Below are 13,154 nucleotides of genomic sequence, written 5' to 3' on the forward strand. Positions count from 1 at the left end.
AGAAATGTATTGACTATTGACTAAAAATAAACTTTTAAATAAAATTCAAATTCTCGTGAAATTAATTATTGTTCTGAAAAATTAGAAAATACCAATTGACAAACAAAAGAAAACATACTTATAAAAAATTAATTTTTTGAATGATTATTTTCCAATACACTTAATTAATGATTGTAATAGTTTTCTATTGTCAAACTGCTATAGTATAATTTATTTCATATAAAGAACATATTTAACAAAATTGTGCTAATATATTTTATGAAGTAATGTATTTAATTATTTTGTAAAAATGGGCTATCAAATATCCTTGTTATTAGTCAATCTAATCTCCTATCTTCATTAATAATCAGTAGACACCTCTTAATTAGCTGAGAAAAGTTGATATCATATGAGGAAAAATGACAAGCAACATCTAACATGTTTATATGCTTAAAGCCTTCTAAAATAAGAAAAGGAGCAATATAGTCAACAATCCTTTTTTATGCAGGACCACCATTTTATGATGGGGCAAGCTTTGATAATACTTTAGCCTTCATTTTTAATAAACAAATATATCAATCACCGAGCAAGAGCATGCGCCATTTTTTGATTGATTCCAAGACGAAAGCAAACTATATGGCCCATTCCTATAATGTAATACCGCTATTGATGATGTTTTGTTGTTCTTCTTATCTGAACCAAAGAATCGAAGATTGACCAACAAAAAGAGACGGGGAAAAGAAAAATAAAGAACAAACAGAAAAGGAGACATGATTAGAGGACACAACAAATAAAATACAACAAAATTCAAGATGGACCGTAAAGAAAAAGCAAAAGTCACATAATTTATTTGTTTACTATTTTCCAACTTTAATTGCAGGACATTTTTTGTTAACGAAGATGCTATTAGAGAAATTGATAGATACAGCAAAGAAGACAGGCATTGAAGGAAGAATAATAAACGTTTCCTCTGTCATCCATAGCTGGGTGAACAGAGGCTGTTTTCGCTTCAATGACATACTCGCCGGAAAAAAGTACCACCATCACTTGCTTCTTATTTGCTAAATTTTCAAAATCATGGATACTAACCATTGTAATTCTCTTCCCCATAATAAATGCAGCTATAATGGCACACGCGCATATGCTCAGTCAAAATTGGCTAGCATTCTACATGTGAAGGAAATGGCTAGACAGCTCAAGGTTAGAATGACATCATAATAACACTTAAACTCTGCTTCTAGCACTTCTATTTTGTGGTGAATGTTGATCATTATGCTACAAAGGTTAAAACTTTGCATGTCCCGTTTAAATATTCTTGGAATTTGTGTGACGATGCAGGCACGGAATGCTAGAGTAACTATCAATGCAGTTCATCCAGGAATCGTGAAGACAGGGATTATTAGAGCTCATAAGGGCTTAATTACGGGTAAGAACAAACGCTAATTATTTTGGCATCGGTATAGTTGTTTCACACTTTGATCTAGTTACTCAACGTTCACAACTTCCTTGCAGATTCCATATTTTTCATCGCATCCAAATTACTGAAATCAAAATCACAGGGTGCGGCAACCACATGTTATGTTGCTCTAAGTTCCCAAGCAGAAGGAGTGAGTGGGAAATATTTCACAGATTGCAATGAATGTAACTGCTCAAGTCTTGCAAGCAATGAATTCGAAGCACGAAAGCTATGGAACAACACACATGCCTTGCTTCACAAGCGACTCCGTCAAGCAGCAACTTGAAGCAATTGTTCACCCTTTCTCTGGACCTAGTAGCCTGGAGTCTACACATCATGTATAGCAGCCATTAGAGACCTTTCAAAGGCAGCCAAAAAGACATCACAATGAAGGAGCTTTAGAATAATATAATCTCCTTCTGTATGTATCTCTATAATCATTCATTGTACAAATAAAATAGAACAGAACATAAATCCTGTCCTACTCAGTATAAATAAAATGTTAGTTGACCTACTAAAATATGGGAATGTAGGCTACACTACACAATAATCAATAAATATTACCACCGTAGAGACCTCAGAGAGAAATTAAGTGAGAAAATATAAAATGAGAAGATACCACATCCAACCGAACACTTTAAGATAATAAATTGATGGGTCTTTCATTTTATAAACTCCTCACTCTTTCTTGTTTTCTTTGATGTCAGACTAACTTCATACACTCTTCACATTTGAAACATTAACAACCAGCACCTTGAATATTTCTAATCGATGATTTTAAGATAATAATAAAGGGTTCCTTCGATGTACAATGTTCTTCCAAATTTGGGTTTTAAGGATGCATAGACGAGTGCAGCCGTTTCAAGAATAGAGTACACTTTATGTGTCTGGCAATCATAATCACTAGGTCTCACATGGTAATCTTACAGCAACTTTCACACGCAAAAGCTTGATACATAACGGTTAACAAAAAGAAAATTCACGCAAAAGGGTAGCAAAAAGAAAAAAAAAACAAAAAAAGTGATTTCCATCACGTACAATGCTTCATTTACAAAGACAATACAAGATATTGGTACCATCATGACTGATATCAAGAGAGGGAGAGTGGGATAAGAAAAGCAATTTCCACAGAAGGAACACGGCTTTTCAGAAAATCTACATTAAATTTCCTGCTTTCCAATATATAATAAGATACGATACCCATTTTCTGGAGATCTTTGATCTACTATATACAGACATCGAGAAGGTAAATAAGTCTGAAATGTCAATCTGTTAGCTCTTAGCAACGTTAACCATAAGTCATGCCTATAAGAGCACTACAGCAAACTCAGCGCGCATCACAAAATGAGGAGGCAAGCATCCTCCATATTCATTTCATGGCCTGCATATACGGATATACCACAGCGTTAACTGACATATTCAGAGACATACTAGAACAATACAGTTTTCTAATGTAGAAAAGTTGCCATTAAAATGAATTTCTCATTAAACAATGACAGAAGTCCAGCCCCCCCCTCCCCAATTTTACCCCAGGATAGGTGGGAAGTGGGAGGGGATGCAACATTGCCGAACTGAAGAATGGTAAAGATATAACCTCAAACACATTGCGGCAGCATGTGTCTACATGCTTGCAATTGACAATACCAAATTCTGAAGACTTCTTTTCTGTGCTGGGAAACCACCTTTGTTGAGAAGAGTTATATTTAAAGTTATAATCTACTTGATTCTCATTATTCGTTTTGGCTTAGTACTTATTAGGGTTTAGGGTTTTAGGGTTTATTTTGTTTTTTAATGTATTTGAAAAATTTCTAATAGTAAAAATAAAATCACTAGAAAAGAAACATTTTTTTGAGAAGTTACAATTTACATCTTTTTTTAAAGATTTTTTCCTTGAAAGAAAAAATATTTTTCACATAATAAATGAATAAAAAATTACTTTTATCTTATTTTATCCAAACATAATTGATAGATAAAAGGATTTTTTACATGAGATATCCAGATATAAAATTACTTGTACTTTTGTAAAAGATCATTTTCGAGAATGGCGCCCAAACAACAAAATAAAAATGAAAACTAGTTAATGTTTTCTATTTTAGGCCATTGAATATGAAAATAGAGTCATAGTCATAGTCATACTGCTCTACTTTAATTAGGCTGAAATTTTTTAACTGGGACCATTTTACCTATTTATCCATTGATAAATGAATCAAATATACAACAACAATACTTTATCTCATTAGATAGTATCGACTATATGGATCAAGCGATGTCATGTCTAGTAATTTATTATGTAAAAGAAATTTTTGAAAATTGATACAAACACAACTAATTACATCATACCTTCAAACGAGAAGACATTGATGTAGAACCCGGAGATAGAATTCCATGGGGGCGGGAACCTTCCCCCGTTCTCCGTTTTCGTTTAAAAAATTGCCCCATTTCCGTCACAGGTTCGCATTTATTTTTTTTCTTTGGAGGAGGCGATACCCATGTCTGTAGATATTAAACTTTAAAAAATAAAAAAAGCTCAATTATAATAAAATTTCATACAATTCAACCAAAATATATCAAATCAAACCTAATTCAAACACATTCAACATTACTAAATATAATTCAACATTATTCAACTAAATCTCTAACATACAAAAGGTTCCGAGTGTTACCTGAAACGTTGACTTGGGCCTAGACGTGAGGTCCAGACTCCTTGTGAGGCAGCACCCGACTTGTCCTTGCACAGAGGTGCCGCCGTCCGAGTTCCTCGTGAGGAGGTGGGGGTGGTACCTGTAAGAGACTCCGATGTTTAATTTAGCAAGGGCTTTAAGCAGGATTTTAGTAGAATAGAACACGATTATACCCGAAGGGCATCAGTGTATTTATAGCAGGGTTATTTACCACCTTTATTGGAGTAGTTCCACCTTTAGTGATGGATAACTGTTCCTTTTATCTTGAAAGTTTGTTAGTATTTATCTTTTAGTGGAGATAGAGATAGCTGGAGAGATTCGGGGAGACAGTTACTTACTTAGATAGGTATAAGGTGCCCCTTTTTTATCGTGTCCGACCTCTTTAAAGAGATCAGGTATGCGATAGAGGTCACTGCCTTAGGTGGGCCTTTCATTCTTATTGGGCCTGACTTTTGTGTTTTGGACCAAGGTACGAACGGTGCCCCTCAAGCATTTTATGGATTTTGTTACGACGTCGAGAACACCGCCTTCAAGAAGTCGGGTACTCGACATGTTTTAAAATTTTGAATGTTGCCTCTTTTAAATGAGGGGTGAGCGTTACACAACAATTCCCTTGGGATCCACGCACGTCTTTAAAGAGGGGTGTGAAATGACTTTTTTGTCCCTTCTCTCTTATAAAATACTTTGCGCTCTTCCTCTTCTACTTTTCTCATTTTCGAAACACTTCCCTTACTCCCCTTATTGTGAAGACTCCTTTAATTCCTTTCTTTTTTTGGTTCACAAATGCTTTTAGTTTTTCTACAAGATTTTCTTTATCTTGATTTGTTCAAAAAGAGTGCTTGAAGAGGATCATCCGTGACTTTGCTATTTTACGTGCCTTTCCATTCTTCGATCTTCATCAAGGTTAGTGTTTTGTTATGAGCTTTCGTTTGTTGTCTTGACTATTTTGTGTTTGTCGAGATTGTTCTGAATGGTATTTGAAAATAATTGGGAATGTACATTGATGATGGGAGTTTTTCGATTTTGTCTTGTCACAAAACCTTTTTTCGAAACAGTTTTGAACAGTTTTGTTGTTTGAACCGTGCTTCTGGAGGTTTTAGGGACTGTAGCCATTTGTGGCTGTTGAATGTGTTTGTGTTGCCCCTAATGGTTTCGCTGCTGTTGGCGTAGGAGAGATGCCATTTTTATTGGTTTTGAAAAGATGTTTTCAAATTGTGTTTTACTTGTAGTTTCTTTTGCCCGATTTCTTGTACTGGTGTCCGAGCTCTTTAGTGAGGATTTGTTTAATTTTTATTTGTAGGTGTAGTTTTTATGTCTCGGTCTGTCATTCACGACATGTCAACAAAATTTTTCCTTCCCTTCTAAATTGGGTAGATTTCTCTGTCCTTTTTGCTGTTCCCATAGTTGATAAAGAGTACGCTGAGGTATTCTGTAGACACCATAGGCTATGTGAGAGTAGGAAAGATGAAAGAAATTATGAAATAATTGTGGCTAATCCTGAGAAGAGGATTTTCTTTCCTCCTTTAGAGAATTTGGAATTCCCCCTTTTTTATGCCTACAAGTGCTTTTTACAAAGTTAGGCATTAGACTCCCTTTTACTGATTTTGAGACAAATATCCTTTGGACTTGCAATGTTTCTCCCAGCTTCACCCGAATTTGTGGCCCTTTTTGAAAATCTACCATCTCTTATGTCGGAAGCTCGATGTCCGACCTTCTCTCAAGGTCTTCTTTCACCTTTTTGTTTTGACCAAACTCGGGTTGTCGAAAAGGGATTTTTCTTGGCTTTCTTTGCGCCATTCAGGGTAAAAAGATTTTTTCCATCTTTGATGAATCTTTCTATGACTTTAAGAATTAGTTTTTTTCAAAATCCGAGCTATTGAGGACGTCTGACCTTTTCTTCTTGGATGAGAACAACGAGCCCGGCTTCCCTTTATATTGAGAAGAAAAGCCGGTAATAGCTAGGTATGGGGTAGAGCAACTAGATGATCTTGAAAAACATGTAGTGGATGTGTTCCAAGAGTGTTGGGGTCGGTCTCCTTACTTGGATACGAAAAGGTTCTTAGGAGACCCCGATCAACTCCAGTCTGAATAGGTAGGTTTCTGACCTTTAGCTCTAGGACTGTTAGTTGTGATTTGTTGACTTAAGGTGGTTGATAAACCCCATTTTTAGGGTTTATCTTGTGTTGAATTTAGAGGATTTTATCATCTTTTCCCACATTTATTCAATGAAATAGCATGATTTTGTAAATTCTCCTTTAATTGTGCTTAAGAGTGAAAACATGCTTTTTAGGTCTTAAAATAGCTGAATTTAATTCACCTTGATTCCATTAGATGCCTTGATATGTTTGTTAAGTGATTTCAGATTTAGGAGGCAAAGATTGGATTGAGGAAATGAAGAAAAAGCATGTAGAAATGGAGAACTCATGAAGAAATGAAGGAATCACAAAGCTGTCAAGCCTGACCTCTTTGCACTTTATCGATCATAACTTGAGTTACAGAGGTCCAAATGATGCGGTTTCAGTTGCATTGGAAAGCTAACATCTGGGGCTTCAAAATGATATAAGATTTGCTATGGTTTCCTGGCGTTTAGGGACACGCACGTGCACTGTACGTGTACGCGTCGATGTTGCACGTGACCCACTAAAGTGCAACTCATGGCCAGTGATTTTTGAAGTATTTTGGGCCCAATTCAACTCATTTCTGATGCTATTTAACCCAAGGATTGAAGAGGGAATGGGGAAATTAGTTACCAATTAGTTTTAGTTTTAGTTTTGGGAGGGAAAGTTAGTTTTCTAGAGAGAGAAGCTCTCTCTTCTCTCTAGAATTAGGATTAGGTTAGATCTAGATTAGAATTTCTTAGATCTAGATTAATTTTATGCTTTGATTTACCTTTCCTTTATCAATTCTTGTCCCTCTACTTCTCCTCTCTCTAGTTTTGTATTTCAATTCTTGTAATTCTCTACTTTTATGTTGATGCACTTTTGTTCTTCTATTTTCTCTTTAATGCAATTCATGTTTTGATTTCCTTTATTGTTGATTTGTTTTGTTGTTGTTTAATTCCTTGCAATTGAGTAGTGTAGATTTACTTTTCTTGCAATTTTACTATGCTTTCCTTTTATGCCTTCCAAGTGTTTGTCAAAATGCTTGGTTAGATTCTAATATAGATTTTTCCCCTCTTGGCTTTGGTAGAGTAATTAGTGACTCTTGAGTTATCTAATTCCTTTGTTGATTGATAATTAGAAGTTGCTAATTGACTTGAATGCCACTAAAGCTAGTCTTTCATCATAATTAGGCTAGGACTTGTGGAATCAAGTTAATTCATCCACTTGACTTTCTTTCATAGTTAGAGGTTAACTAAGTGGGAGCAATGGATAATTCTTATCACAATTGATAAGGATAGCTAGGATAGGACTTCTAGTTCTCATACCTTGCCAAGAACTTTTCTAGTTGTTAGTTTATTTCTTTTGCAATTTACAATTCTTGTTTCTTATCTCAAAAACCCCAAACATACCTCATAACGAATAACAAAAATACTTTATTGCAATTCCTAGGGAGAATGACCCGAGGTTCCAATACTTCGGTTTATAATTTTAGGGGTTTGTTTTAGTGACAAACAATCTTTTGTATGAAAGGATTATTGTTTGGTTTAGAAACTATACTTGCAACGAGAATTCATTTGTGAAATTCTATACCATCGAAAATCCATTCATCAAAATAGCGCCGTTGTCGGGGAATTGTAATGGTGTTATTTTATTGGTTATTGTATATATGTGAATATTGTGAATAACTTGATTTTTGGATTGCTTGTTAGTTTTTGCTAGTTTTACGGCTTTGATTCATTGTTTCTTGTTAGCTTTTGTTTCTTGTTTTCCCTTTCCATTATGAATTCTCACTTTGGCTATGAGTGTGATTACAACTATGTTGTAGGAGATGAAAGTTACAACGAAGATATGCATCAAGGATGGGGTAACCAAAGGTGGGAGGAGCCATATGCATATGATCAATCCTCATGGCAACAACCCCCACCAATACACTATGAAGAAGAGCCATTCTATGATGCATATCAATCCAATGGCTATGGTGAATCTCCTTGTGATTTTCAAGAACCACCACCATATGCCTATGAACCATATCCTCAACATAGCCCTCAACCATACTCACAAGCCTCTTTTCACCAAACACCTTCACTTGACCCTAATCCTTATCCACCATACCAACCACATTTTGAACCATATGAGCTACACATAGAACCACCCGAATTCCAATGTAATTACTTCCAAGACACACCACCTCCATATCCTTATCAAGAAGAACCACCTTCCTACCATGAACCCTTTCTCCAAAATAATGAACTCTCCTATCCACCCTAATCTCTAATGGATGAAACCCTTGGTGTTCTTCTTCAAGGGCAAGATGAAATGAAAAGGGATGTGCAACAATTTGTGGCTACCTTGACCGAGGTAGTAAGCCAATTAGCCTCCCAATGCTTGAATATTTAAGGAACTCCTATAGCTACATGTGAAGAATCCAAGGAAGAGCACAGCATGAAGGAGAGATTGGAAACCCCCGGTAAAGAAGGAGGAATGCTACGTGGTGTTAGAACAATTGGAGAAGCCTATGATTATAGAAGAAAAGGAAGAAGTGGTTGTAGACTTAGGAGATGCGGAACCTCCATGGGAAGCTAAAATCATAGAAGATTCTTCCAAGGAGGTTGAACTTGTTATTGAGGAGGAATGTGCACAACCTCCAAAATAATTTTTAAATGAAGACTTGGAGGGAATGAAGCAAGAATTGAGTTCCCTTGGTGATGAAGATCATGCATCCGACCTTCTTGGTGGTGGATCCTTTGAGCTTGAAGAACCTTCTCCCAATGAGATAGGAAGCAATGTGGAGGTAGATTTTTCTAATCCTCCCATTTATGATTTGAGTGATGGAGAAGAGTTGGATGAAATTCATGAATAAAGGATCGAAATTAATGAAGTTTGTGAAAAGGTGGAAGTGATCAAGGAAAAACACAAGGGAGTAGGACTTGCAAGGACATTGGAAATACCTCTCCCCAAGCCATCACCATACATTCTTTCATTCAAGTGGGTAACCTCCTTATACTTAAGCTTTATTTTTCCCCTTGAATATGGTTTGCTTTAGACGGATGGTCAACTTAGAAATATTTGTGGCTTTAAGAGAAAAAGGGAGATGGTTAATAGTTGGCATTGTAAATCAAGGTTCATTATGGTGACACGTTCAAAGCTTAATAGCAAGAGTTGGTATAGAGCTAGATTGTTTGGGTCTAGGAGAATGTTTGGTCACTTTATTGAGAATTCTAAGGTCATGCCACCCAATTGGACTCATGAGGATCAATTAGAAGATGGGTGTCAAAACAAAGTGTGGGATCCCAGATCGCACAAGGAGAATCAATCTTGGGAGCCCATGGTTTGTAAAGAACTCCATCAAGGCTTGGAGTTATTATCCTTAAAGAATAGAGCTTATTGGAGACTCAAGCATTGGTGGATATTCAAGGATAGATTCAAGCGCAAGCCACCTTGAAAGGACTCCCCATAAGTCCAACTTAAGGACAATAAAAAAAGTGCTAGGTGGGAGACACCCCACCATGGTAAACTCTTTTTATTTTTCTCTTTTGTAAATATTGGTAGAATAGGTTTGATTTCATGTTTTGTTTTGTTTGTTGAGTTTATTTGGTAGTTTAGTATTTTAAATAAGGTTTTATGGTGTTTTGGTAGCTGTTTGGAGGTTTGAAAGGCTTGGTTTGGTGTAAGAACTTGGAAAAATTTTGAAAAAATAGAGCACCAACCCACGCGTACGCGTCATGCACGCGTACGCGTGACCCAAGCATTTTCGACCATCCACTGCACGCGTGCATGGCACGTCCGCGTGGTTGCAAAAATTCCATCCCCAACCAAACCCGAGAGTTACGCTTGCACTGTGCGAACATTATGCCTAAGGCACAAACTAACCCACGCGTGCGCATCCATGAGCCTGAATGCGCAATGCACGCGCACGCGCCCATGGCCCGCGCGCGTCGATTGCGCCGCCTGCATCCCTGGTACATTTTCCAGAGAGTTAGGTAAACTCTAGGCTGACACTGTGCCCTGCGCCTAACCTAACCCACGCGTCCGCACACCTGGCGCGTACGTGTCCTTCTGCTAATCTGCGCACCGACGCGTGGACGTGCATGACGCGTCCGCGTCGGCAAAAAAAAAGAAAGAAAAAAAGAGTTTTTTTAATCTTCTATTTTCTTTTGTTTATTGCATTTGCATACTTTTATTCTTTGCATTTCAATTTTATTTTTATAGCATGTTTTCATTTTTTTTCCTAAGTTTCTCATTTTAATAATGGTGTTGAACTTTCCTACTCAATTGTTGAGACTCTCTTGTATTATTTTGGTGCTTTGTGACTTGTAGCATTAATTGTAATGTTTGTTCTACACACGAGATTAATGCTTTAGTCCTTCCTAACTCATTATTCTTTATTTTTTTGCCTCATTATCATTGAGTTAGGATGGGACCAAATGCTCTCATGCTTCTCACTAATCTTGTTTGTGTCAATTCTTATTTGATCTTGATGCTCAATATGCTTTTCATGCTTTGGCTTTACTCTTGCATCAAGCTTAATGATATGACTTAGCTTACATTGTTTTCTCACTCACATGTTGTAGCTACCATGTAGTAGAGAACTTTACTCTTATTTGGCATTAGCCCCCGCCTATGTTCTGTTTGCTTTGATATCTTTATTATAGGCTTAATTTTCTTTTTTTTTCTCTCCTTTTAGGTTGGCCACCAAAAAAAGAAAAAAGGAAAAGTTTCTAAATGGGGTTTATCAACAAGTCATCTGCTTAATCTTTTGATGGAACTCATCAGTTGTAGCAACCCATCCACCTTACTCTCCTTTGCATGCACCGAGGACAGTGCAATCTTCAAGTGTGGGGAGGTCGTCTGACTGATCTCCATGGGTAACAATTTCCTTTCTCAATACCAGTGTTAGATTAGTTGTTGCATTGCATGATAGGTTGCATGCTAGTTAGAATTTGTACATACTTTGCCACTTCTTTTATGATTAGGACTACTTGGTTAGGGTGATAATTTTGTTTCCAAGAAGCTGTTTTAGGGAACCCTACCAATTTGGAAAAAAATTTGTTGAACTTGCTTGAAAGAATTTATTTTGGAACATGGTTTTTGAGCTAAGAACACAAGTGACGAACTGGTTTTTCTATCGGTAAAGAAATATAAAAATATGATCGCGTTGTAAGTATAGCTTCTAAACCAACAGAAAATCCTTTCGTACAAATGTTTTGGTTGTCACGAGTAACAAACCCCTTTAAAATTGATAACCGAAGTATTTAAACCTCGGGTCGTCTTTTCAAGGAACTACAGGGAGGTGTTCTTATTATTGGTTATGAGTTTTGTAAATTGGGGGTTTTGAAAGTAAGGGACAAGTAATTTAAATGACAAGTAAAATAAATAAATAACTGAAAAATAAATTCTTGGCAAGGTATGAAAATTAGAAGTCCTATCCTAGTTATCCTTATCAATGGTGATGAGAATTATATTTTGCTCCCCACTAAGTCAACCTCTAACTATGAAGGTCAGTCAAGTGGATAAATCAATTTAACACCTAAAGTCCTAGTCAACTCCTAAGGAAAGACTAGAGTTATAGGAATTTAAATCAATCAGCAAAGATAACAATTGTCAATCACGATGAGTTTGACAACTCAAGAGTTACCAATTAATCAACCAAAGCCAAAAGGGAAAAATCTAAATTATTTATATAAATAAAGGAAAGCAATCATAATTCTGAAATACCTCAAATTGCATTAAATAGGATATTCAAATCTAACATGAAAAGGGTCATAAGCCAATTTGGCAACATAAGTCAAATACAAATAAAGCAATAGAATAAATAAAAGTAGAAGAGAACATAAATTAAAGGAACATTGAACCTGTGACTGAAGATGAATTGAACTAAACTAATAGAAATTCTAAAATCCTAAATCCTAAGAGAGAGAGGAGAGAATCTATCTCTCTAAAAACTACATCTAAATTATGAAAAGTGAATAATTGTCGACCTCCTTTTGAATGGATGCATTCCCCCACTTTATAACCCCTAATCTGTGCTTTATGTACTTGGATCTGGGCTAAAAAGGGTTTCAGAAATTGCTGGGAGCGTTTTATGCAGTTTCTGGTGCGTGGCGTCTGTCACGCGTCCGCGTGGGTCATGCGGTCGCGTCATCTGGAGTTTTCCTTATCATGCGTTCGCTTCGGTCATGCGTACGCGTCATCTATGTTCTGCTCAAGGCACGCGTCCGCGTCAGTCACGCGTTCGCGTCACTGCCTTTTCGCGCTAGGCATGCGGCCGCATCATCCATGCGTTCACGTCGTTGCCATTTTCTTCAAAAATTCCATTTTGTGCTTTCCTTCCATTTTTGTATGTTTCCTTTCCTTCCTTTAAATCATTCCTGCCTTAGGAGATCTGAAAATACTCAACACACAAATCACGGCATCGAATGGTAATAAAAGGTAATTAAAATAATTATTTTTAAAGCATAGGAAACATGTTTTTCACATATATCACATAATAAGGAAGGGAAAGTAAAACCATGCAATTTCACATGAATAAGTGGGTGAAGGGTTGAATAAATCACTTGAATTGAGCACAAAATATATCATAAAATATGGGTTTATCAACCTCCCCACACTTAAACAATAGCATGTCCTCATGCTAAATCCAAGATAAAGAGTAAGGTAAGGTTAAAGTGGTGGAATCTCATGCAATGTAATCTATTCTAAATGCAAATACCTAAATGAATCATGCAATTTTAATTGTTATTCACTTGTATATAAAGCTTACATATAGTTAAATTAATTTATATTCTCAAGAAATCATATATGCATAGCCAAACCTTAGATAATGTTAAAGCACTTTTACAATTGAGATGGGTAAAAATATTTCACAAACTTGCAAGACAATTAACAATTTAAGCAGAGATATATGGTGATGAGCTATTGAACCCTCACTAGATTTTG

At 36.3% G+C, this 13,154-nt stretch overlaps 1 protein-coding gene across 1 annotated transcript in view; it reads left to right on the forward strand.

The window, feature by feature from the left end:
* The window catches only part of LOC107632047 (short-chain dehydrogenase TIC 32, chloroplastic-like), a 3,302-nt gene extending 1,300 nt beyond the window's left edge, over positions 1-2,002 (forward strand). Inside the window, exons 4-7 of the mRNA XM_016335687.2 lie at positions 860-1,013; positions 1,101-1,179; positions 1,318-1,405; positions 1,492-2,002. Coding sequence (XP_016191173.1) covers positions 860-1,013; positions 1,101-1,179; positions 1,318-1,405; positions 1,492-1,721 — 551 coding nt within the window. The 3' untranslated portion in view covers positions 1,722-2,002. The remainder of the gene's footprint in view (positions 1-859; positions 1,014-1,100; positions 1,180-1,317; positions 1,406-1,491) is intronic.

This window comes from Arachis ipaensis, chromosome B01, assembly GCF_000816755.2.
Source record: "Arachis ipaensis cultivar K30076 chromosome B01, Araip1.1, whole genome shotgun sequence".
Taxonomy (NCBI): domain Eukaryota; kingdom Viridiplantae; phylum Streptophyta; class Magnoliopsida; order Fabales; family Fabaceae; genus Arachis; species Arachis ipaensis.